The 27,305-nt window shown below is 45.4% G+C and overlaps 2 protein-coding genes across 5 annotated transcripts in view; one reads left to right on the top strand and one right to left on the bottom strand.

The window, feature by feature from the left end:
• The window catches only part of Tmem169 (transmembrane protein 169), a 55,111-nt gene that overhangs the window by 12,366 nt on the left and 15,440 nt on the right, over positions 1–27,305 (bottom strand). For 2 of the 4 annotated variants that reach the window (XM_036173099.1, XM_036173102.1), the window contains exon 1: positions 10,475–10,573. The exons of 1 other annotated variant lie outside the window; for it this stretch is intronic. The gene's annotated coding sequence lies outside the window, so the exon portion shown is untranslated. Of the gene's footprint in view, positions 1–1,343; positions 1,360–10,474; positions 10,574–27,305 lie in introns of those variants that run through there. One more of the 4 variants, XM_036173100.1, reaches the window with a different exon arrangement.
• Positions 10,644–27,305, top strand: part of Pecr (peroxisomal trans-2-enoyl-CoA reductase) — a 30,813-nt gene continuing 14,151 nt past the window's right edge. Inside the window, exons 1-5 of the mRNA XM_036173098.1 lie at positions 10,644–10,841; positions 16,720–16,853; positions 17,911–18,076; positions 22,902–22,983; positions 26,905–27,001. Of these exons, the coding sequence (XP_036028991.1) occupies positions 10,718–10,841; positions 16,720–16,853; positions 17,911–18,076; positions 22,902–22,983; positions 26,905–27,001 (603 nt within the window). The 5' untranslated portion in view covers positions 10,644–10,717. The remainder of the gene's footprint in view (positions 10,842–16,719; positions 16,854–17,910; positions 18,077–22,901; positions 22,984–26,904; positions 27,002–27,305) is intronic.

Here is a 27,305-nt window from a genome sequence, read left to right as displayed (position 1 = left end):
CCACTGTCCACCCCCATCACACCCACTGTCCCACCTCCCATCACACCCACTGTCCACCCATCACACCCACTGTGCACCCCCATCACACCCACTGTCCACCCATCACACCCACTGTCCACCCCATCACACTCACTGTCCACCTCCCATCACACCCACTGTCCACCCCCATCACACCCACTGTCTACCCCATCACACCCACTGTCCACCTCCATCACACCCACTGTCCACCTCCATTACACCCACTGTCCACCCATCACATCCACTGTCCACCCCATCACACTTACTGTCCACCCCCAACACACCCACTGTCCACCTCCATCACACCCACTGTCCACCTCCATCACATTCACTGCCCCATCCCCCATCACACCCACTGTCCACCCCCCATCACACTCACTGTCCACCTCCCATCACACCCACTGTCCACCCCCCATCACACTCACTGTCCACCTCCCATCACACCCACTGTCCACCTCTGGTCACACCCACTGCCCACCTCCCATCACACCTACTGTCTACAACCAGTCTGGCTGCCTGTATTCTCAAGAGCACCAAGAGCTCTCCTTCTTGGCATATTTAAATGCTGTCTACCTTCACTAATGTGCTGCTCCACTCTATTCAGGATCACAGGATCATCTACCTTCCCTTTCATGATTCTTTGTCCCCCACATCATTTTCCTATGTAAAACTTATCAACACTTGTGATTCTTTGTTCCTTTACTTGTCTGCTCTCTGTCCTTTATACAAGACTATAAACTCTGTGAGGGGGTTTCACACAGCAGGTCAACAAGCAAAGTTTTAAGGAAAAGATTAATGGTAGCAGTTAATCACTAGCCTAATTTTGTCAAAGACCGAAACTAAAGAGAAACATAAGAAAGATACTAATACCTTCCCTTGTTGCTGGCTACTCCCCAATTGCTAGGTTTTCCTCCTGTATTTATTTTCTGCCTTTTAAAGATCTGCTTTGATTATATTTAATTGTGTGTTTCAGGGAGGAGTAATGTGCCCATGAGTGCAGGCACCTTCGAAGGCTGGAGATGTCAGATCCCCCAAGAGCTGGAGTTACAGGTGGTGGTAAGCCGGTTCTATTTTCTCCTCTCTAATCATGAGGTTTCAGGTGGTTACACAGTTTCTCTGGTAAAGATAACATCCCTAGGCTGGAAAGATGGCTCTGTGGTTAACAGCACATACTGCTCTTGCTGAGGACCTGAGTTTGGTTCCCAATACCCCCAGTGGATCACTCACAACTGCCTATAGCTCCAGTTCCAGGGAGCTGAAGCCTCTGACCTCCTCCAGCATTGCCACTCATGAGTATATGCCCACAAAGAGATGCATGGACATACACATAATTCGAGACAGGGTTTCTCCGTACAGCAGCCCTGGCTGTCCTGGAACTTGCTTTGTAGATCAGGCTGGCCTTGAACTCACAGAGGTCTGCCTGCTTCTTTCTCCTGAGTACTGGAATTAAAGACATGGGACACCCACTGCATGGCTAAAATAAATATTTTTTTAAGGTAACATTTCCCAGCATCCCTTGCAGCTAGGTGTGATTTCCCAGCATCCCTTGCAGCTAGGTGTGATCAAATGATTAGTGTCTGAACAAGCAGATGTGAGTATGAAACTTTACTGTCTATCCCTCTACTTCTTGGTTTCACTTTTTTAGGGGCTGGAACACGGTCTTCCCACAGTCCATGCAGTCCAAAAGCAGCCTCATGGTAACAGCAGAAGAATGAGATAGAAGAGTTTAAGCCCTGGGACTATAGATTCTTTTCCTTTAGACTGAAATTATGTGTGTATGTGGAGGGAGGTTTGGCTTTCTGAATACAGGCAGACAGAAATTTGACCTGGTGGACTAGGACCATCCAAGGTTACTTTACACCTCAGTCCATCTGCTGTGTCACCATCACTACATAAAGTTTAAGGAGCATTTGGAGCCAAACACACAATGGCAGCATCTCTCATAACAGGCAATTTAAGTAGTTTTGATTCTCCTGGATGCCCAGAAATTCTGAAACTCAAAGTACAAAGGCCATCACAGTGACGTTGGCTCAAGTTCCATCTGAAGGCTACTGGAGGTCTGAAGAAATGACTCAGCAGTTAAGAGCACCAATTGCCTTTCCACAAGACCTGGATTCAGTTCCCAGCACCCACATGGCAGCTAACAACTGTCTGTAACTCCAGTTTCAGGGTGTCTGCAACTCTGCCCTGGCTTCTGCAGGCTCCAGGCAGACATGTTGTGTGCATACATGCAAGCAGAACAGCCATATGCATTAAATAAGAACCCCACTGGGGAGCTCAATACAGCACAATATGTGATAGGACTTGATGCTTGTAATAAGAGGGCCAACAATGTTATAAAAGGAAGTTTTATTAAATAGAAATTAACAGTACTTATCTATCACTAAAAATCCTTAAAGTCCAAACCCATAAAATGAGTAAGCCTACAGAATCTTCAAAGGGCTAAGTCATGAACAAGAAGCTGGGTTTTCATTCCTTGCTGGTCAAATCCCATCTGGCCAATCACTTGACCACTATTCTATTTCCATGCCAAACCTATAGAACTGCTACTGGTACCTACATGGACATTTTGACATCCAGTGTGATTTCCCTGAAGTCTGTTCACCTCTCTGCTCCCTGGTGACCACTGGATCACAGCTAACCAAGTACATTCTCCTTCTGCTTCAGATAATTCAGCTTACATTACAGATGTAGTGGGTGCAGAACCCAGGAAACCTAGATGTCTTTGCTTTTGGGTTCACTACAGGGCAACAAGTGACAAGTGTGTGGGGTTGAGATTTGGTTGGAATGAGCTAATAAAAGGCAAAGACACCAAACTTTAGACAGTAGAATCAGATGTGTAAGTGGTAGGGGGGGTGATGAGAAAGACAGCGCCTGGGTCTCAATTGAACTAGAAAGTTACTGTGCCTCTCTCACCCTCCAAGCCCACTCACTGCCCAGCTTTCATAGAGAAAGGCTGGCCCATCTGGCATGATTCATATAAAATTTCACGGGAAAGTTTCTGATTTAAATATGAGCGATTGGCCCAATTTTAAATAAGCTCCCATGTGGACTACCAACCAAAACAGATCATAAACGGGCTGCATGCCACTGTTGGTTGACAGGAAGTATCTTCAGAACCTGGAAACAACCTAGATGCCCTTCAACTGAAGAATGGATAAAGAAAATGTGGATGGATCTAGAAAAAATCATCCTGAGTGAGGTAACCCAGACTCAGAAAGACAAACATAGTATGTACTCACTCATAGGAGGATACTAGATGTAAAACAAAGATGACTAGACTGCTACACAACTCCAGGGAGGCTACCTAGAAAACGGGACCCTAGGAAAGACACAAGGATCACTCAATGCCAGAGAAATGGATGAGATCTACATGAACAACCTGGACGACAGTGGGAGTAATGAAGGGCAAGGTTCGAGGGAAAGAGCTTAGGGGAGCAGGAGATCCCAGCTGGATCACGAACAGAAAGGGAGAACAAGGAATAGCAGACCATGATAAATGAAGACCACATGAGAACAGGAAGAAGCAAAGTGCTAGAGAGGTCGCCAGAAATCCACAATGATACATCCACTGTAGACTACTGGCAATGGTCGAGAGAAAGCCTGATCTGACTTAGTCTGGTGATCAGATGGCCAAACACCCTAATGGTCGTGCTGGAACTCTCATCCAATGACTGATGGAACTAGATGCAGAGATCCTTGGCCAGGCCCCAGGTGGAGCTCCAGGAGTCCAATTGTTGAGAAAGAGGAGGGACTGTAAGAGTGTGAATTGTTGAGACCAAGATTGGAAAAGCACAGGGACAAATAGCCAAACTAATGGAAATACATTAATTATGAACTAAAAGCTGTGGAGCCCCCAGCTGGAGCAGGCCCTCTGGATAAGTGAGACAATTGAATAGCTTGAACTGTTTGGGAGGCATCCAGGCAGTGGGACCTGGACCTGTCCTTAGAGCATGCGCTGGCTGTTTGGAACCTTGGGCTTACCCAGGAACACTTTGCTCAGCCTGGAAGGAGGGGACTGGACCTGCCTGTACTGAATCCACCAGGTTTAAATGAATCCCCAGGGGAGTCTTGGCCCTGGAGGAGATGGGCATGGAGGGGAGGGGCTGGGGGAAAGGCAGGGGCGGGAGGGGGAGGACAGGGGAACCCATGGCTGATATGTAAAATTAAAACACAAATATAATAAATTTTAAAAGGAGAAAAAAACAAAAATAAAATTTAAAAAAAAAAAAAAAGAATCTTAGGATTAGACCTCTTGCCTTTTCCCCACATTGTAGCTGTGGCTACAAATGTAGAGGACTGTCTTTCCAGAGTCAGTTCACCACTAACAGTGAAGTGTGCCTTGCCTCTCACTTACTGTCCTCCCTACTCTTAACCAGATCTTTATCATCCAAGGATCGCACATCACCTGTCTGGGCTGGCTGGAATCCTCCAATTACACCAGACCACCACGTGGTATACCACCACCATGGAAGTAAAGCATTTATGACTTTACCACCGAAGGTTATCAGCCTTTCTCAGAGAGTCTCATCTAAGGTGGAAAGGAATTGAGCTCAGCCCAGTTTTACACGGGACTGGAATTATGGTAGAGCATCCTCCAAAACCCCCCTGCTTCCCACTGGTCGCTGTGAACTAGCAGTTAGCACAGTCAGGCTGCAGCTTATATCTGGCCCTCTTGTAACCAGGGCACAACTTGAGGATACCCTACAACTTCATTTGCTTTCATTTTTTATTTTTTACTACATTTATTGTGGGGTGGGGGGCAGCGCACACTGTGGACCACAGCACATGTGTTGGGGGCAGAGGAAAACTTTTGGGGATTGGTTCTCTCCTTCCACCATGTGGGTCCCAGGGATCAAATGTAGGTCCTTGGGCTTATCAGAAGGCACCCTTGCCCACTGAGCCATCTTTGCTGGCCCTCCCTTTACATGCTGTTACTTTTGAGAATTGCTGATGGAGGGCAGGGCTGAAGAGATAGCTTAGCATTTAAGAGCACCTGCTGATCCCAGCACCCACACATCAGCTTACAACTATCCTAGACTCCAGTCCCAGGGGACCCAGTGTCCTCTTCTGGATTCCAAGGGCATCGGGAGTAAACACAGTGAACATACATACATGTAGGCAAAGCACTCATAAAATAAAAATAAATCTCTTGGGGCTGGAGAGATGGCTCAGAGGTTAAGAGCACTGACCGCTCTTCCAGAGGTCCTGAGTTCAATTCCCAGCAACCACATGGTGGCTCACAACCATTTGTAATGAGATCTGGTGCCCTCTTCTGTATACATAATAAATAAATAAATTATTAAAAAATAAATAAATCTCTTTTTTAAAAAAATGACTAACTTTGGAGGCCATGCAGCTGAGTACTAGCCATCCCACTTGGATGTAAATGATACCTCTGCCTGAAGCAACCTAATGTTGAGAGTGTCTCCTTTTCCCAGCCAAAAATCCCTTCTGCATCTTAATATTAACTGGGAGGTTTGATTTTCCTGGGGAAATGAACTAAAAAAAAGAAGACATGGAAGGTAAATTTCACTAATCAGAAACTTTAAGAAAAGTTTCTAAAGTGTCTTGGATGGGCATGGTGGTGTGTGCCTTTAATTCCAGCATTTAGAGGATAGCATTTATAGGCTCTGTGCGTTTGAGGTCAGCCTGGTCTACATAGGGAGTTCTTGGACAGTCACAGCTACCTAGTGAGACCCTGTCTCAGAAAACAAAAACAAAAACAGTTAAGCAACAGAATAAAGAACTAGCTCCATCGGTGAAATGATCGCCACATAAGCCTGAGGACCTGAGTTCAAGCCCCAGGAAGCCGGGGTAGTGGCACATATGCTGTTATAATCCCAATACTGGGGAGATAGAGATAGGCAGATTTTTGGATTCTTAACTCACCAACCTAGTCTACTTGAGGCCAGTGAGAGACCTTGTCTCAAAAAAAAAAAAAAAAAAAAAAAAACAAGGTTGATGGTTCCTGAAGAATGACACTCTACATGGTCTTCCTGCCTCCCCACACATGCATATATTCACATATACACATACACACAACATAGACTTTATTTTTATGTGTGTGCATGTGTGTGGGTGGGGTGGGGGGGTATGCACATGAGCATGCATGTAGGTTCCCAGAGAAGCCAAAAGAGGGCATCAGATCTCATAGGACTGGAGTTCCAGTGGCTATGAGCTTCCCAGGATGGGTTCTGGGAACCGAACTGGGGTCCTGTTGGAGATCAAGAAGTACTCTTAACTCCAGAGCCATCTCTCCGGGCCCTAAAGTTAAGTGTTTAACGTGTAGAAAGAGAACGGGTTCACCAGAAGCATGGATGCAAGCCAATGTTAACTCAGGATTATGACAGCAGAAGAGAAAAGCAAATCCAGGCTGCAGGTGATTAAGGCTCAGCTCAGCATGTTGCCTCACTGCCCATTGCCCGCTGGTTCCTTCTTTGCTTTCCTATAAAGGCTTTGGAGCCTCTAGGTTTCCCTATAATGAACTTTAAAGGGTGGCAGCTCCCTGCCATCTCCTTGGTTTGCTCCTTTCCAAATGAATGTTTTTCCTTCCCCAGCAACCGGTCCCATTCATTGGATTGAAAACTAAAGAATTCAGTAGCCCAGGCTGGTGGTGTGGGCCTGTGCCTTCAGCTACTCTGGAGGCTAAGGCAGGAGGATTACGAGTTCAATGCTTGCCTGAGTTACAGAGTGAGGTCAAGGGCACCCTGGGCAACTAAGTAAAGCCCTTTCTCAAGATAAAAATTAAAGAGGGCTGGAAATGCAGCTCAGTGGGAGAGTGCTCGCTGCATATACATAAAGCCATTTTGCCCCATATACATAAGGCTCAATCCCTTGTAAGGAGAAAACAAGTAACACTAAGGCTGACTCAGCACCATCTGTCTGCAAAGAAAACAGTTCCTGGTAGCGGAGGCAGTTGTTTATGAAGACCTTGTGTCCTCCTTACTGTAATAACTGAACATTGAGGGGAGTCAAGGTCACGACAGGGGAACCTACAGAGACAGCTGACCTGAACTCCTGGGAGCTCACAGACTCTGGACTGACCTAAGCCCTCTGCATGTGTGTGACAGTTGTGTGCCTTGGTCTGTCTGTGGGACCTGATCAGCTCTTGAGCTGGCTTTAAGGACCCAATCCCCCAAGCTGGGTTGCATTGCCCAACCTTGATGCAGAGGAAGGAGCTTGGTCCTGCCTCAACTTGATGTGCCAAGCTGTGATGATTCCCATGGGAGGTCTGCTCCTTTCTGAATGGAGATGAGGAGTGGATGGGGGGGGGGGGGTACAGGTGGGAGGTGGGGGAAGGGAGCAGGAGGAGAGGAGGGAGAGGAAACTGTGGTCCGTAAGTAAAATAAATGAAAAAAATTTAATAAAAAAAAAGAAGGAATGAAGAGTGACTTTTATTTGGCTACTGTCCCACCTATTGTGGTGAGTACTTATCCAACCCTACCCCAATCTGACCCCTCCATTCCTACATAAAGCTGAACAAAGACAGGGAAACCAAACCATCCTATTCACTGCGCTCTATTCCCCATGCCTAGAGTAGTACCTGGTACACAAGTGCTCAATAGCACTGACTGAATACTCAAATGTGAGTAGTCTTAGAGGCCTCTTGCTTTGAGACCCGGGCAGAGTTAGAGACCTTACTGGTATTCCTGCAGCACCTCGATTCTGTGAATCTGCACGTTGAGACCCCCACACACACAAGCACCCGCCACTCTGAGCCAGCAGCTGCTTTGCAGAAGGAGAGAAAAATGATGTTAACCAGGAAGATGGGGTGGGGGAGGGGCGGGGAGCTGAGTGAGCAGCAAAAGCATCTCAGATGAGGAAGGAAGGTACTGCTAATGGGGTGTGACAGCACAGGATCTGTGTGGATGGATCCTGGTGACAGACAGCCAGGACAAAAGGGGGGCAGTGATGCAGAGCGCAGGAGAGCAGTGCCGGATTCGACCAAAGGAATCACCAAAGTGGTGGTCTCTGGAGGGGGGTGGCTCGTGAAGGGGCCAGAATCAAAATCTGAAAACAAAGGGCTTCCAAGTGAAATTGCTGCGTGTGCTGACTTTCAGGGGCGAGCAGATTTTGAAACCCTAGAGGCAGAGGCAGAGACAAAGAGAACGCACCTCCTTATTTTAAACAAAGGAGCCCTGGGAGACATCCCACACTTCTGAATCACAGGTTTTATGGGAATTGAGGGAGAAAACTTGGTTCGGCCTGCAGTGGCCTTGCAGATGACAGATGGCACCTTGTCATCCCCATTGGACACAACTGCCTCCTATCCCCCAGTCACCTTCTCACTTGATCCCTGTCTCAGTCTGCTCACTATTTCTCACTCACTGTTTCCCTTCTCTGGTAAAAAGCATATTGGAGGGGGAGGGGTTAGCTCCACAGAGGAACACTTGGGCAAGCTCCATGGTTGGATCTTCAACGTAGCCCAAGAGCAAACAGCATATATCACTTTGTCACTGGGATTGGAGAACTGGAAAGTATATTTTTTCTAGAACAATTCTTCAACTTATCTTTAGGGGACTGTGGAGATGGCTCAGTGGCTAAGGGCACTAATTTCTGTGCCATCGTGAAGATCTGAGTCAGGCTTGTAAGCCCAGAGTGAGTGAGTGCTGGACAGAGACAGGAGGACTGCTGTGGCTCCCATCAGCTAAAAGGAGGCAAGCTCCTGGTTCAGTGAGAGACCCTGTCTCCAGGGAAAGTTGGGAATGATAGAGAAGGACATTGGACATCCTCCTGTGGCTTCCACAGGAACACACACACACACACACACACACGGATATACCACACACAACTTTTATTTTTAAAAAGCGGTTCTAGTTTTTTAAATGTGTTCCCAAGCACAGCTGACATACGGATGATGGAGCCCTTGATCAACTACCCAGACAAAGACAGACAGAGAGCTTCAGTACTTCCTTCATGCCTGTTGATTAGGATCTATGAGCAGCTAAGTCAGAGAAGGAAGTGCTCCTAAAAACAGGCCGGAGAAGGGCAGGGAGGTGGAGGAACAAGGAGGAGACGAGGTTCTCCCAGGACTGCAGTCTTGCTGTTCAAGAGAAGCAATGTCCAGTTCTACTCTTAATTCTCTTTGTGAGTTTTAAGTAGTGGCTCCACCCCCCCCCCAAACACACACACACAAATGGCATTTGTTGGTTTACTACCTGGAAAGGGAGAACAGGACACCCCAGCAAACTTAGAAATGCCATTGTTCCTGGAGTAAGACCCATGACCTAACAGAGTCCCTACGACTGCCAAGTTCACAAGGCTAAACTCGGAAGCAGAGAGTGGACAGGACTAAGAGAGTAAAGATGTTTTCTGCTAAGCTTAATGAACTGCGTTCAGTTCCTGGGACTCATATGCAAGGAGAGAACTGACTCCTGCAGTTTGTCTTTTGACAGCCACACTCATTACACACACACACACACACACACACACACACACACACACACACACAATAAATGTAATTTTAACTTTTTAAGGAACAAACAGAAGTGCCTTTAATCCCAGCATTCGAGAGGCAGAGGCAGGTGGGTCTCTGAGTTCCAGGTCAACCTAGACTACTTGGTTCCAAGACAGCCAGGGCTTTGTAGAGAGACCTTGTCTCAAAGAAAAGAAGAAGGAGGAGGAGGAGGAGGAGGAGGAGGAGGAGGAGGAGGAGGAGAAGAGGAAGAAGAAAAGGAAGGAAGGGAGAGAGAGAGAGAGAAAAGAAAGAAAGGAGACAACAATAATTAATTAGTTAATTAAAAACAAATAGAATGTGAGTAATAAATTGGTCCCTGGAAGCAACTCAGAGCAGAGAAGTTTCTTGCTGAAGGAATGAGCTAGAAGGCAGGCTCTCAAACATATATCTAGAGATGAATCTTGCAAGAACCACAAACCACGCAACGACTCATCATTTTTGCCTCTGTGTAGCCCAGACGAAACGGATCAGATCTCATACCTAGGGACGGGTACTTCTTCCTTTCATTTCTGGGTGGGGCACAGAGAATGAGGTGAGAGTGGGCCTAAATTTATTATTATTTTAATCATTCATTATTTAGGCTCTGCAGACAACTGCGACTGTATGCCCTCTCCCAGCCCACACCTTCCCTTACACTCCCTCCCTGACAATGAAGAGATCTGGGACCTGGATGTCTTGTCTGTCTTCCCTTCAGCGAACCTAAGCCTTTCCCACGTCCTAGCCACCCGCACACAGCAGCTGGAGCCCAGACAGCCAGACATCTGCCGTAGAAGGGCACAGCGAGGGCCCAGACCTGCAGCCTTTCTCTGCACAGATGCCCTGGAGATTTAATTTTAATTAACGGTGGGAGCTATGGCCCCAGGACTGGATTCTCAGAACAGAGAATATCTTTCCCATATCTTTTCTTTCTCGTTCTCTCTCTTCATTCCCCTCTCCTTTTCCCGAATGTCACCGAAATTCAAAAATAAATACGAAAAGTCGAACGAGGAGTCTCACCCACACGTGCCCTGGGACCCAGGAGGGAGGCTGAGGATGCAGAGGGCTGCAGGCGGCCGCCAGGAGCGGTCCAGCTCTGGGAGGATGCCTAGTGCGTCGCGAAGGCGGGGCCTGGGCGGGACCACGCGGACACGGGGGCGTGGTCTGTTCAGTCACGTGGGCGCAGGCCTCTTGTGCTCTGCTAGCTCTAGAGCGCCCAAGGTCTGTCTCTGTCCAGAACCTGGGGACAGACGCTCGGCTGCAATGGGCTCTTGGACTAAGTATCAGAGCTGCCTAGCACCCAGCCTGCTGCAGAACCATGTGGCCGTGGTTACCGGAGGGGCCACGGGCATCGGAAAAGCTATCTCCCGGGAGCTCCTGCACCTGGGTACGTGAGCAGGTCTCTGGAGCTGGGCACACAGAGCTAGGATCCGCAGGGGTCTAGCTCGGGTAAACTGGGCTCAGAGACAGAGGGGGGCGCTGGTGGGGCAGGGGAGAGCCGCGCCAGCGACGGAAAAGAGGGTGTTCTTCCCAATAGCGGAGAAATGTTGGTAAATGAGTCACGAAGTATGAAGTAAAGGGATTTAGAACCAATACTGCGCCCGAAGTGGGAAGTAATCAGACCTGTGAAAACATGCTGTGGAATTAATTGTGTCTTTGTAACGTTAATCCATTCGAAGTGGTTCCTAATTTTAGATAAGGCGTCATTTAGCAAAAGGTTGTCCACCTGTTGAGACGCTCTGATCGCGTTTTCTTCTCACATCCCCTGTCGTAAACAAAGCAAGAGAACAGAAACGTGTATATTTAACTTAGAAGAAGGAAGGATTACGTAAACAAATGCACAAGGGAGAAAGCCACTGAGAAGAAAATAGTTATATTTAGTATTTAGATATGTGAGGGTGGACATCTTCTTTGGATCTGAAATTGCAAAGTTTAGCCAGGCGGTGGTGGCGCACGGCTTTAATTCCAGCACTCAAGAGGCAGAGGCAGGTGGCTCTCCGTGAGTTCGAGGCCAGCCTGGGCTACACAGCAAGTTCCAGGGCAGCCAAGGCTACACAGAAAACAACAACAACAACAACAACAAAACAGTCTTGGAAAAATAGGGGGAAAAATAAGAATGCAAAGTTTAAAGGCATATGTAGAAAAAGTATTTGTAACATGACACTTTTATTATGTAAAGAGTTTTGACAAGTCAATTTTTTAAAAATTCCTGACATAATGAGGGGGAAAGGGATCAATGATATGGGCCAAGGATTCCAAGCTGAGCTAAACAGAGGAAACAAAGACATGAAGAAATGATCAACTTTATCTTATCAGCAATAAGTTTCTAAATAAAACAGGATAACATTGCAGTTTTGCACTTTACCATTACTTCCAGTCTGTCTGCCACCGTGAAACTTGCCCTGGGAGGAAAATGTCAATCAGTAACTATTTGGTGCAAAGGTCAGGCCCTTGGCCTGGATTAGCAGACTCATAGGATCTTAGTTCACCTTCCGTGAATCTCTTAAGCATTGGATATCTTTTTGAGTAAATTTGCATTAGGCAAGCCCTGCACCAGTTCTGGGGTCAGGCCACAGACTGATAGTTATTGTGTCACGACTGAACTATTAGGGCAGTCCTATCCTCTGGAGATGCTATGAAAATGAAGGAGTACGCCCCTGGGAAACTACTTGCTATACCTAAAAGAGAAGTAAACATTGTATTGTTGTATTATAATTGAATTTGCTTCTGTGAGAAAATATGAAAAAAAATTTTTAAAGATGTGTTGTATTTTCAATTATGTATATGCAATGGGAGCTGGAGGAGGGTAAATGCATGTGAGTACAAATGCCCATGAAGGTCAAAAGTGTTAGATCCCCTGGAACTAGAGTTATAGGTATTGTGAGCCACCCAGTATGAGCGGAGGTCCTCTGTAAGAGCAGTACAGGCTTTCTTAAACTCTGAGATATCTCTCTAGCACCAAGTATATGAAATACTTTTTCTCTTTCTCTTTCTTTCTTTCTTTTTTTCATTTGGTTTTTCCAGACATAGTTTCTCTGTGTAGCCTTGGCTGTCCTGGAATTCACTGTGTAGACCAGGCTGGCCTTGAATTCACGGAGATTCGCCTGCCTCTGCCTCTCGAGTGCTGGGATCAAAAGTGTGCGCTGCCACCGCCTGGCTATGAAATACTTTCTCCTGTAGCTTTTCCATCTTTGTTTTTAATGCTAGAATTAATGGCTCTTTCCTAAGTTATTATTAAAACCCAAATTGGGCAATAGAATATTATAAAACATTAGATGGGAGTTGGCAAGGTGGCTCAGTGGGCAAAGGCGCCTGCTGCCAAGACTGGTGACCTAAATTCAATCCTCAGAACAGGGATGGTGGAAGGAGAGGACTGACGTCCACAAGTTGCCCTCTGATCTCTACACAAGCACCATAGCATGCATGTCCACACATGTACACGCAAATAAATAATGTAATAATGTATTAGCTATTAAACGTCATAGACTGCCTTCCCGTGATATGTGGGATATAAGAATGACTTAACAACTGTTACAGGTAGTCCTGGTGCAGCATAGCATGAGGGACCTAGTGATGGCTGTGAGCTAATGCCATTCAAAACAAACTGACCATCTGTGGGAGAAATTACAAATGCTTTCTTACCTTTTTTTTTCTTCTTTTTGAAACATTAAAACTCTTTTACTTGTAGTTACAGATATGTAAGAAAATGAAAAAAGGCGGAGGGGGGCGGGGGGGGAGGGAGCGGGGCGCGCGGGGGGGGGGGGGGGGGGGGGGGACAGTAGTAAAACTACACCAGTTAGTGGGAAGGGGTTGGTCAAAAGGTGTCAAGTTTCGCCAGGCATTGGTGGCACACGTCTTTAATCCCAGCACTCGGGAGGCAGAGCCAGGCGGATCTCTGTGAGTTCCAGGCCAGCCTGGGCTACCAAGTGAGTCCCAGGAAAAGCGAAAAGCTACACAGAAAAACCCTGTCTCGAAAAACAAAACAAAACAAAAGAAAAGAAATAGTTTGATACTTCCAAAGAGCATTTTAAAATTAAGAGTTTGTCCTGGCTGCCTTTCATCTCTAGCTAAGGTTGCTTTACTGCCAAAGCTACAGTGTTTACCCAGTGAAAGATTTTTTTGGTGGTCAACAAAAAAAACAAAAAATCCTTTCCTGGGTTCCTTCCCTGGCTCGTTTTGAAGAGTTCTTTCCCCAGCCTGTTCATGCTGTCCCATGCACTGATCTGCAGACCTGCAGTTACCTGGATGAGATTCAACCAGGACTGTAGAAATCTCTTCATATCTCATCTCCCTATAACCCATGTGGCCAGCTGCCTAGCTTCCTTGGAATTCCAACTTCACCTCTTCCCACTTCTAGACACGTCTGGGCTGAGAATAAATCTGTTCTGTGCTGTAGTCTGGAAGCTCTCCACAAGTGGTAACAGTTTGGGGATCTTGACTGGGTTAGTTCTCTCTGCCAATTAAAGAATATTAAAAGGGCCAGGCGGTGGTGGCGCACACCTTTAATTCCAGCACTTGGGAGGCAGAGCCAGGCAGATCTCTGTGAGTTCAAGGCCAGCCTGGTCTACAGAGTGAGATCCAGGACAGGCACCAAAACTGCACAGAGAAACCCTGTCTTGGAAGAAAAAAAGAATTTTAAAAGGCGGGAACAATCTTGAGTCCGACTGGTAACAGCAGCGAAATCTCACCCACCACAGACATGCAGCAAACACAGAGAAAACGATTCTGCCAGCAGAAGAGGATCAGAGCTTAGGAAGCCAGAAATTCCAGTCTCCTCTTTAGGGCTAGGATTTCTTAAGTCTCTGAAGAGTTTTTCTCTCCTAAGTTAGAGTTGGGCCAGTCTGAAAAAAGACAGGATGGTTGATTGGCCCACAACTGTTGAGTAACATGTCCTGATCCTGCCTTGAACCTGTTAAGCCAATCCAACAGTGGGGGCCTGCTGGCAGAAGACAAGACCCAAAGGCCTTTGTTTATACTGCCAGGCTTTTGTCTCAAGTCAGGAGGAGGAAGAAGAAGCTGGCTGAAGTTCACCACCTTTATTGCCTAGCCACAGCCCCTTCCTATCTGTCTGCTACCAGGGAGTCAGTCTAACCCCTAGTCACAGTAATATGGTTTATTCCTAGGTCCCTCTTGCACTTGCTGTCTCTCAGAGGTGGCTGCTCATTTTTAGGTTATGGCACTTGATAATCAATATTTCAAAACAATTGTTTCCTGTGTATATTCACACATGTACACACACACACACACACACACACACACACACACACACACATACACATACACACAGAATGGTGATATATTGTGTATCAAATAAAGCTTGCCTGAGGATCAGAGAACAGAGCCAGCCACTAGATTAAACATAGAGGCCAGACAGTGGTGGCACACATCTTTAATCCTAGCACTCAAGAGACAGAGATCCGTCTGGATCTGTGAGTTCAAAGCCACTGTGGACTACATGAGATTGATCAGTCTAGCAGAGGAACAGAGCCAGGCAGTGGTGGCACACACCTTTAATCCCAGTACTTGGGAGTCACACGCCTTTAATCCCAGCACTTGAGATCTCTTGCCTCTGCTACCAGTATTTTGGAAACACACACGCCATTAATCCCAGCACTAGGAAGAAAGTGAAATAGCTGGGCAGATAAAGGCATATAAGACATATAAGGCCCTTTCAGTAGAGGACTCAGGCTTTCCGTCAGAGGATTCATGGAGATAGGATCTCACCTTCCATTCAGCCTGAGGGTTCTGCTGTGGGATGTCTTTCTGTATGCTGTGACTATGTGTTGCTCTAATTGGTTGATAAATAAAGCCTCATTGACCTGTGGCAGGGCAGGATAATGTTAGACAACATATTCAAACAAAAGACAAGATGAAGAAGGGAAGAGTCAGGAGAGACATCAGCCCATCGCCCAAGGAGCAAAAAGATGCCAGAGCAGACCAGTAACACCACAGCCACGTGGCAACCTATAGATGAATAGAAATGGGTTAAGTTGTAAGAGCTAGCTAGCTATAGCCTGACCCATAGGCTATATTTGCAATTAATTATTTGCAATTAATATTATTTGCAATTAATATTAAGCCTCTGAGTGATTATTTTATAAGCAATTGTGGGACTGCAAGGCTGGGCGGGACCAGAGAAACTGTAGTTATAGGACTCGGTAGTGGTGAGAAATTTCTCTAGTGGCCTGTTTCTTTGTCTCTCTGATCTTTCAGCATTTACCCCAATATCTGGCTCCAGGCTTTTATTATATAAGACCATTTATCATTCGTGCAACGTGTGTGTGTGTGTGTGTGTGTGTGTGTGTGTGTGTGTGTGTGTTGTCTAACTTCTTAGTCATTTCAGGCTATAGGGTAAATTCAGTTCCTATAAATGGACATTTCTCTCTTGTGGCGATATTGTGTTCCCCACATTCCTGCTATACTCTTCCACCCACCAGTTCCCAAATAACCACTCGGAGGCTTAATATTAATTATAAATGCTTGGCCAGTAGCTCAGGCTTATAACTAACTAGCTCTTACACTTAAATTAACCCCTAATTCTTATCTATGCTTAACCGTGTGGCTTGGCACCTTTTCTCAGTGTGACATTCTCATCTTGCTTCCTCTGTGACTGGCTGGCGACTTCTGACTCTGCCCTTCCTCTTCCCAGTATTTTTAGTTTGGTCACCCCACCTATACTTCCTGCCTGGCTACTGGCCAATCAGCATTTTACTAAACCAAATCAAGTGACAAATCTTTACAGTATATAAGAGGATTATTTCACAGGAAGTTCCTGTGCTCCATCTTATCCAAACCTGACCTAATTCCTCTCCCACTACCCCCCCATCTGTTATAGGAACACACAAAATAGTTCCACAACTTGGATGGCTCCTTGCCCCCCAGGCCAGATTTCTCTGTATAGCCTTGACTGTCCTGGAACTCACTTTGTAGACCAAGCTGGTCTCAAACTCACAGAAATCCACCTGCCTCTGCCTTTCTAGTGCTGGGATTAAAGGCATGCATTGACAGCTTTTTATTTATTTACATGTAAGTATGTTTTGCCTATATATCTACCTATTTATCATGTATGTGCCTGGTGCTTGTGGAGACCAGAAGGGGGAGTCAGATCCCCTGGAACTAGAGTTACAGTCAACTATGAGCTGCCAGGTGAAAGCTGAGAATTGAACCTGGGTCTTCTGGAAGAGCAGCAAGTGCCATCTCTCTAAGCCCCTTAATGTGGACAGTTCTTGGAAGCTTATTTCCTTCTCTGGCTATTTCCTCCTTAGGGTGTCATGTGGTCATTGCTTCCCGGAAGCTGGACCGATTAAACTCGGCTGCAGATGAACTGAGGATGTCCCTACCTCCCTCCATCTCTGCACAAGTCACTGCCATACAGTGCAACATCAGGAAAGAAGAAGAGGTAATGTAAACATGGCCACACAGCATATGGACTTGTTGCTCTTTGCAGAAGTTGTACCTAACCCCAGCTGTACTTTAAGGTGATGAGGACCACAAGAAGGCAGAGCTATAAGTAGGTGTGTGTGCTCGTGACTTACTGAGCTGGTGACCTCAGAAGGAGGGCTAGCAAAACAAGGAAGAGGAGCTAAACAAGGATGTGCTGTCAGCTAGAGACCAAGGCATTTCTTACTGTTCATTTTTTGTTCTGATTTCATCACTATTATTTAAGGTTGGTAGTTAGAAATTAATGTAGTTGCAAGTTTTCTTCAAATCTCTCCCACTCACATCCCCTAAGTAAATACACAGAGGTTTATATTAATTGTAATTGCTTGGCCATTAGCTCAGGCTTATTACTGACTAGCTCTTGCACGTAATTTAACCCATAATTTTTATCTATGTTTAGCCACGTGGCTTGGTACCTTTTCTCAGTTCTGCCTTGTCATCTTGCTTCCTCTATGTCTGTCTGGCGACTCCTGACTCAGCTTTTCTCTTCCCAGAATTCTCCTTGTCTGCTTATCCCTCCTAGACTTCCTGCCTGGCTACTGGCCAATCAGCATTTTATTTGCAACCAGTCAGAGCAACACATATTCACAGTGTACAGAAAGACATCTCACAGCAAATTAATACTAATGAGGCTTGTGCATAGGGGTATCTTGGTAACTCTTTGGTATATCTTGCCATCAAAATTAGAATTTTGGTTTTTTTGTTTGCTTTTTGTTTTGTTTTGTTTAAGCTGAGGATTGAACCCAGGGCCTTATGCTTGCTAGACAAGCGATCTACCACTGAGCTAAATCCTCAACCCCCAAAATTAGAATTTTGGCTTGTGATTTATGTACAGTGGTAAGTTCACACTATGGGATTTGGGGGGTTTATTTACTGGTGGCTTCATATGTTTGGGTTGTAGTATTTAGAATTAACATGCATTGTTAGAGTCTATGAATTGCTTTACATTTCTAAAGCAAGTGACTAGGTCATGTAGCAGGTTAGCTACTAAACTTTTACTTTCAATGTTTCTTTAGGTGAATAATTTGGTCAAATCTACCTTAGCTAAGTATGGTAAGATCAACTTCTTGGTAAACAACGGAGGAGGCCAGTTCATCTCTCCTATTGAAGACATCAGTGCAAAGGGATGGCAAGCCGTGATTGAGACCAACCTGACAGGCACCTTCTACATGTGTAAAGCAGGCGAGTGTCTCCACAGCTCAATACAGAACACTGTATACGTAATAAATAAATAAATCTTTTTTTAAACGTATCCCTGCAGGCCAGAAGAGGGCATCAGATCTCATTACAGATGGTTGTGAACTACCATGTGGTTGATTGGAATTGAACTCAGGACCTTTGGAAGAGCAAGCAGTGCTCTTAACCTCTGAGCCATCTCTCCAGTAAAATCAGTATTTTTAAGTCCATAAATTTAAAATTATTCTGAGGCGGTAATAGCCATTTTTTAAAAAGATTTATTTATGTTATGTATGTAAGTGCTCTATCTGCATGTATGCTTGCAGGGCAGAAGAGGGCATCATTATAGATGGTTGTGAGCCACCGTGTGGTTGCTCGGGACCTCTGGAAGAGCAGATGGTGTTCTTAACCACTGAGCCTTCCCACCAGCCCCAAAATAGCTACTTTTCGAAGGTTGTCAGGATGTCAAGCCATTTCTTTCCATGGCTGATAAAAGAAAAGAATGTTCCTATTTTTTTATTTTAATTGTAATTGCTCTCTCCCCCAATCTGTCTATCTCACTGTGTGTGTGTGTGTGTGTGTGTGTGTGTGTGTGTGTGTGTGTACAAGCACACTCATGCAATAGCATACATGCAAAGGTCAAAGGACAGCTTCTGGGAATGGAGTCTCTCCTCTCAGTGCGGATTCGTGGGATCAAACTCAGATGGTTACAACCAGGGTTTTTCCCACTGAGCTATATCCAGCCAGCCCATTTTCTGCTTTTCATATACAAACTGTATAGCAGAGAAATAGATCATGCTAATAAAGGAAACCTCCATTTTCAACTCTCTAATGAATAATTGGGTCTAAGACAACAGCTATTAGCTGCATATTGTCATATAACAAAAGAAGGAAGACAATTACATATGCCCCTCATGGACTAAACAGTATCCCCCATCTATGAAGCATTCTCTTGCACGCACGCACACATACACAGGTGTGTGCATCAGACCCAAATCTGCCCTTTTGTAAGTAATACAGAAGAGAGAATATAGGCAGAAAGCCACCACAGAATGCAAACTGCCACAATCCAGACTATGAATAAAGGCAAGACAATCCAGCTACTTTAACAAGTCAACTGTGATTGGGTAAGAAGCGTTGGAGGGGAACTGGATTCGGTGAGGAAACATGAACAGATACAATGTGCACCTCATTTATTGCTTAGCTCCTACAGAAATACTGTAAAGTTATTATATACTCAGGAAAGTGTGACTGTCACTTAGTATTTTTTAGGGGTTATTATTAATCAAGTCTATTCATGGTATTGTGATTATACTGTGAAAGCTTTTTCCCTTGTTTAGAAATACAGACATATTTATAGATGAAATGATAATATGTCTTGTAAAGGCTTCTATTTATTTATTTATTTGTCTGGTTGGTTGGTTGGTTGGTTGGTTGGTTGGTTGGTTGGTTGGTTGGCTGGTATTTTGAGATAGGGTTTCTCTGTGTAGCCTTGGCCATCCTGGAACTAGCTCTGTTGACCAGGCTGGCCTCAAACTCAGTGATCCTCTTGCCTCTGCTTCTCAAATGCTGGGATTAAAGGCCTGCACCATCACTGCCTGGCTAAAAAAAAAAAATCTTTTAAATTCAAGTTACACTAGATACTGTGTGACTATTACCATTTTATTTTATTTTATTTTTAAAAAGATTTATTTATGTATTATGTATACAGCATGTATGCTAGCAGGCCAGGAGAGGGCACCAAATCTCACTACAGATGGTTGTGAGCCACCATGTGGTTGCTGGGAATTGAACTCAGGACCTCTGGAAGAGCAGTCGGTGCTCTTAACCTCTGAGCCATCTCTCCAGCCCGACTATTACCATTTTAAATGAGTCAATGCTCCAACAATTTTCATCTAGATTATTGTTGGTTAAATTGGCACTGCTGGTGGTCATGCAGGTGGAGGAGGGTGCTGGAGGAAAGTCACAAACCATGGTTACCTTTCTAGAGCTTTATTGGGAGAGAAAGGGGGACAGAAGGGGAGAGGGAAAGAGAGAGAGAGAGAAACAGAGAGACAGAGAAACCGCACAGAAGGAAGAGAGTGGAAAGAGAAAAGGGATGCACAGAGGGCCCGCCCGCTTTTTAAGCTGGGACACTGCCACATGCTGATGATGCAATTAAGGACAGAACCCTTACATCCCAGACTTTCACTTATTATTTAAAAAAAAAAGCAGGTAGATGGGAATAGGGGCATTGTTCCTCTCAAAAACTGCTTCCAGCTGATTTTTTGGACGTCAGTTGGCTCTTGGGGGAATGGAGAAGGGGAGTCTTCCGAGGTAGACAGGCATTGTGGGATGCTATTTGTCATCAGTTTGCTCTGGAGACAAGTATCCCTCTTGGCTGTGGCTGGAAACTTTCTGTTTGACAAGATGTTGATGATCTTTGGACTCCGGTTCTATGGTGGTCCTGTATCATTGGCTGAACAGTGAGTTAGAACAGGGAACTGGGAAGAGAAAAGCTTGTGGTGCATGAAAACTTTTTTTTTTTTTAAATTAGGGACAAGGCAAAGGTCATGGCCCTGTCTGTATGCACATGAGAAACACAGGCAGTAACTTTGAAGTGAGACAATGAGCTATTACCTTAGTTGGAAATCTTTCTCATTAAGTAACTCTGAAAGTGCAATTAAATCTGGTGTGGTAAGTAAGGCTGTCCTCTGTACCCAACAATAGAAAGGAGAAGTGACATCCTAAAAATCCCAGGACTGAGTCAGTGGCTCTGGTGTCTAGAAGGAAAGAAACAGATCACATCCCTGCTGCATTCTGTGTTCCCTGCCATGTCTGTAGCCAAGCCTAGGTTTGTTGGAGGTCTTAGCTTGGTGTACCCATGCGTCTTGGCACCTGGGGGCAGTCAGCTGACTGGTTGTCTTTATAGGCAGCATTTTTAACAAGGCTGGTGATGGCCTGGCAGGGCATTCACTAGCCTGTGGCCTTTTTCTCACTTAAAACAGGGACCCAACAGCTTTCGGGAGTCAGCGAGTGCCAGCACTTGGCAATTTTGTTTTTGGGCTTTTATCTCTTCCCTGGCACACCTTAAATGCCACAGATGACTCTTTTGCCCGTGGGGTCAGGAGCCTTGCTATCCAGATGTTTAAGTTTTAGTCAGGGAGGTCTGGGGAATAAGAAATGGATTTTACTCCGTGTCTTGGATTTTTTTTCCTGATAATTGGTGGCTTAAGGACAGCTTTTGGAAGATCTGCCAGTAGGCAGACTGTAAACCGATCCTTTTGGAAGACTTGTCTGAGGCTATAAGCTGATTTTTTGGCTTAGGAGCCATCCTGACTACTGTAAACTTACTTGTATGGATCTTAGCTGCTTTCAGACCTATCTGTGTTTCTTAAGGCAGTTGAAAATGAGTGGGTGGAGTTAAGGTGAGTTAGGGCGAGAATCTTAGAAGCCACCCAAGCCCGCCCATTGCCAGCAGAAGTCAGACAGAAAAGGTTACATGTGGCAGACGCAGAAGTGGGAAAGGAGAAGGGTTTAGAGCTTTAGCAGAAAGCTTGGGGATAAAGTAACTCTTATTTGTCCGTTCGCTGGCAGAAGTTCCCACGACTCTGTTATGTGGCCAGGTTTACCGGTGCCCACCCCTATCTGCCAATGTAGGTGGTAAATGTATCCGCCCCTTTGTTCCAAGGCTGTAGCCGAGAGAAAAACAAAAAATTAAAATAACAAACCAGGATCAGACTTCAATCTCGGGCGTCCCCAAAGAATGGAGAGAGATCTAAGAATCAGCTCAAATTCGCCATCCTCTTCATCAAGGGATGGGAAGGGCTTCGACTGCACTGCAGCGGTCTACCGGGTAGACCCCAGATGACATTTTCCTCCTCATCGGAAGCAAAAATGTGCCTGCCTTTGCCAGCACAACCCGAGGACAACCTTTGGGGTGTCCATCACAAAGAATATAGCTCAGACTACAGCCGTGAGAACGGCAGACTCACTGTGAAAAATCATGGCGGTATCAGAAGTGGTAGCTGTATAGGGGTCCAGCTGAGGCGAGGGACAAGCGCGCTTGTGGTCTCGAGGTCTCACTGGGCGGGGGAGGAGGGGCAAGCTGCAGCAGTCAGTAGGTCCTGGGTTGGTGTATATCCGAGTCTGAACAGCACCAAATGTTGGTTAAATCGGCGCTGCTGGCAGCCATGCTGGCAGAGGAGGGTGCCAAAGGAAAGTCACAAACCATGGTTACCTTTCTAGAGCTTTATTGGGAGAGAAAGCGGGAGAGAAGGGGAGAGGGAGAGAGACAAAGAGAGACAGAGAGACAGAGAAACTGCACAGAAGGAAGAGAGCGGAAAGAGAAAAGGGATGCACAGAGGGCCCGCCCACTTTTTAAACTGGGACACTGTCGCATGCTGATGATGCAATTAAGGACAGAACCCTTACAATTATTAGTTTAATGTACATTTATTTTCTAACTCATTTTTTAATCTTTCCTTGGCATTTTTCAGCTTTACCTCATGGTTTATTAAATTAGCTTCTTACTATATATCAATTGGAGGTCATCCTGGGCTACACAAGACCTCATCTCAATAACAAAAACTAAATTAAAATAGAAGACATCATGCCGGGCAGTGGTGGTGCACGCCTTTAATCCCAGCACTCGGGAGGCAGAGCCAGGCGGATCTCTGTGAGTTTGAGGCCAGCCTAGTCTACAGAGTAAGATCCAGGACAGCCAAGGCTACACAGAGAAACCCTGTCTTGAGAAAAAAAAGAAGACATCCAAGGTGTGCTAGAGCAGGATATAATAAAGGAAGGAGTCAGGACACTGTTTAACACTGTTGTTGTTTGTCTGGTTCTGCAGTTTACAATTCCTGGATGAAAGAGCATGGAGGGTCGATTGTCAATATCATCGTCCTGATTAACAATGGGTTCCCAACAGCCTCGTAAGTATTTTATATATTTTTTCTATGTCTTTAGATTTTTGTTCTCTTAATGAGGGGCAATAATGAGAAATGTCTTAAATCAATGATTTATGCCTTTAATAAATTGCAACCCCAATAAATTCCTTTTAAAATAATGTTATTATTAATTCATGGAAATGGTCATATGATGTATTTTGATCATATTCAACCTCCATCTCCTTTTATTTGTACCTTTAAAAAAAAATGTGTTGTTGGAGGCTAGAGGTCAACATCTGGTGTCTTTGCCAATCCCTCTCCGCCTTCTTTTTTGAGACTGAGTCTCTCACTAAATCTATTGTTTTCTGATCTAACTAGACTGGATGGCCAGTGAGTCTCTGGTCCCCTCCTGTCTCTGTCTCCCTGTCCCCTCCTGTCTCTGTCTCCCCCTCCCCCTTGCTGGAACCATAAGCATGCACTGCCATGCCTGACTTTTCTGTGAGTGTGAGGATCCAAATCACGCCCTCGAGTTTGTCTAGGAAGCACTTCATCTACCTGCCTTTTCCCTAACTGCTACTAATTCCCATTCAGATTAAGGTTGCTATATGTGGTGGTTTAAATGAGAACGACTCCATCCATCCTAGGGAGCCAGGAGAGGGTCCATCCATCCTAGTGAGCCAGGAGAGGGTCCATCCATCCTAGTGAGCCAGGAGAGGGTCCATCCATCCTAGGGAGCCAGGAGAGGGTCCATCCATCCTAGTGAGCCAGGAGAGGGTCCATCCATCCTAGTGAGCCAGGAGAGGGTCCATCCATCCTAGGGAGCCTGGAGAGGGTCCATCCATCCTAGTGAGCCAGGAGAGGGTCCATCCATCCTAGTGAGCCAGGAGAGGGTCCATCCATCCTAGGGAGCCAGGAGAGGGTCCCATCCATCCTAGTGAGCCTGGAGAGGGTCCATCCATCCTAGGGAGCCAGAAGAGGGCTCCATTCATTGTAGGGAGCCAGAAGAGGGCTCCATCCACCTTAGTGAGCCAAGAAGCAGAGAAAGGAGTCTTGTCTAATATTAGAGGGGCCAGCCTTAGTATTATACATCCCAGGGGCTCAGGAGAGAGAACTACTAATGGCAAGGACTATCTTCAGGAAATAGAATCTCAGCACACGGAGCTCTATGTCCACTTGCTAATTTAATTCCTCTGGCATAACATCTTATATACACAGCTTCAGTTCTGTTCTCATGCCTAGCTCCTTTCTTGCCTGATCTCTCTATACTTATCTATTGCTCCCTCTAAGTTCTATCTTAATTCTCTCATCTAAACTCTGCCTCACCTAGGTCCTTTTCAGCTTGTTCTTACCCAGCTAGTACTTCCCCATCTGTCTCTTCCTCTTCTTCCATCTCATTCCTCTAGTACTCTCTTCTAGTCCTTCAATCTAGTTCTTCCCCATCTCAGGTTGTCCCTCTCAAGTTCTTACCCATCTAGTTCTTCCATTCTCTTTTCTCTTCTCCACCCCATGCCCTGGAAGTCCGAGCTAAATTGTGTAAAGCTATTACTTAATGTTCACCTGACCTAGGCGGTGTCCCCTTGTGGAATTTTTGTCAGGAGACTTGTATGTGGGCTGCTATCACTGTTAGTCCTTGAAGGTTGGGCCCTCACCTGGGCGGTATTTCCTGTGGTCCTTGAAAGTGGCTAAGGGAGATATCTGATTCCAGAGAAAGCTTTTCCTGAGGCTGTTCTCTAAATCCCTGGAATGTGCATGTCCAGAGAGTGATCAGTCCACACTATTAGCCCTTCTAGGGAAAAGTCAATTGGGAAAACTATGAAGGCACACATGACTTTCATAACAGAAGACAGCTGATATATAACAAGCCAAGTAACACCAAAAGCTCCTTGGAATTTGGCTTTCTCTCTAGGAAATCCTTGACCCCTCCTGGTAGTGACTTTGCCATAACCAGCTGGGTTCTTATATTCCTGTGGCCCGCAGCAAAGGAGGATACTGGTACTCAACTAGCTGCTTCTTTGTAAAAATCCTTGCCTCTTGGAATGATCCTGCCCACATTCAGGATGGGTCTTCCCTCTCTGTAAGGGTTCTGTCCTTAATTACCTCATCAGCCTGGGACTGCCCAGCCTAAAAAGCAGGCGGGCCCTCTTTGTGTCTCCCTTTTCTCTTTCTGCTCTCTTCCCTCTGCAAGGTCTCTCTGTCTCTGTCTCTCTATTTCTTGTTTCTTTGGTTCTCTCTCTCTCTCTCTCTCTCTCTCTCTCTCTCTCTCTCTCTCTCTCTCTCTCTCTCTCTCTCTCTCCCTTTCTCCCAATAAAGCTCTAAAAAGGTAACTATGGCTCGTGACTCCAACCCTCTCCTCCCACTGCAGGCGACGGCCAGCCATGAGCAGTGCCGATTTAACCAAACACTCTCCCCTCTCCACAGTGAACTACAGTGAATTCTCTGAAAAAAAAAAAAAAATCTTCACAGACACTTAAGAGGGGTATGCCTTACTAATCCCTAAGTGTTTATTAATCCTATCAAACTGTTGAGCAAAATTAACTGTCACATATTAGCTCTTAATTACTGAGCCATCTCTTCAGCCCACAACCCAAATTCTTTACCCTGTGAGATATATGTAAGAGTGTGTGTGTGTCTGTGTGTGTGTGTGTGTGTGTGTGTGTGAGAGAGAGAGAGAGAGAGAGAGAGAGAGAGAGAGAGAGGATCTTTCAGATATACTAAATTGGAAAGAATTAATCAGCAAACATGCAGGGCTACAAGTTGAAGGAAATCCTTCATCAGCTTACTACCTAATGTGTCTTTCCTCACCTAATTTCAGATGCTTTTGAATGGAAATTTTTTCCTAAGTTTTCTATGTTAATTTTTCCACATTAAACCATATAGCACTTTGTTCTGGGGATCTTATTTTGCTGTACATAGAAAATCTGAATCATGGGGCTGGAGAGATGGCTCAGAAGTTCAGAGCACTGAATGCTCTTCCAGAGGTCCTGAGTTCAATTCCCAGCACCCACATGGTGGCTCACAACCATCTGCAGTGAGATCTGGCACATTCTTCTGTATACATAATAAATAAATAAATATTTTTTTAAAAGAAAATCTGAATCACATCACCTTTTTTTAAAGGGGTGGTGTGTGTGTGTGTGTGTGTGTGTGTGTGTGTGTGTGTGTGTGTGTGGTGTTTCCTCTGTGGTTTCGTTGTTTTTGGAGTTGGGGGTCTCATGCATCCCAGGATGACATTATACTTGATATGTAACTGAGGATGATCATGCTACCATGTGCCACTGCACCTGGTTTTTTGTTTTGTTTTGGTTTTGGTTTTTTTGGTTTTTTTTTTGTTGTTGTTTTTTGTACATTTTTTTTAAGATTTATTTATTTGTTATGTACGCAGAAGAGGGTGCCAGATCTCATTACAGGTGGTTTTGAGCCACCATGTGGGTGCTGGGAATTGAACTCAGGACCTCTGGAAGAGCAGTCAGTGCTCGTAACCTCTGAGCCATCTCTCCAGCCCGTACCTGGTTTTATGTAATGCTAAGTATGAATCTAGGGTTTCGTGCATGCAGGGCAAGCATGCTACCAGCAGAGTGACACCCCAGGCCCATGTCTACATTCTTCATGAGCCCCTGAACAGATGCAGACCAAAAGCTTTGTGTGTTGTTGTTGAGACAGGGTTACCTGGCTTGTTATGTGTGCTTGACATGTGTCCCTGGCTTGACTGGAACTTGCTATGGAAACCAGGCTGGCTTCATATTCAAGGTAATCCAACTGCTTCTGCCTTCCAAGCACTGGGATTAAAGGCATGCACCACCCACCACAGCCTGGTTCAGCTCTTTGTTTAAACAGGGACTCACCATGACAGAGACCCATAACAAAAACAACCTTGTGACATTCTCAAGCCACTGATATGCTTGTCAAGTTAGCCAATGAGGAAATTTTTCAACAGAAACTGGTGACAGTGTTTCTGTCTTTCATTAGGCACAGTGGAGCTGCAAGAGCAGGCGTCTACAACCTCACCAAATCCATGGCTTTGGCATGGGCCAGCAGTGGAGTAAGGATCAACTGTGTTGCTCCTGTAGGTAACTGTTATATTCAAAGTCTGTTGACAAATTGGGCTCCTCTGATTCCATTTGTGTTGTGGATAATTGTGTCCTTGAGGACAAGATAGTATATATACTAACAACTGTATAAATATACTATAAAAGATTGATTTTTAGCCGGGCAGTGATGGCCCATGCCTGTAATCCCAGTACTCAGGAGGCAAGGCCAGGCAGATCTCTGTCAGTTCGAGGCCAGCCTGGTCTACAGAGTGAGATCCAGGACAGGCACCAAAGCTACATGGAGAAACCCTGTCTCAAAAAAAATTGACTTTTTTTTCA

The sequence above is a fragment of the Onychomys torridus genome, chromosome 23 (assembly GCF_903995425.1).
Source record: "Onychomys torridus chromosome 23, mOncTor1.1, whole genome shotgun sequence".
Taxonomy (NCBI): Eukaryota; Metazoa; Chordata; class Mammalia; order Rodentia; family Cricetidae; genus Onychomys; species Onychomys torridus.
The sequence above is the reverse complement of the archived record's forward strand: the minus strand, read 5'-3'. Positions and strand labels throughout refer to the sequence as shown.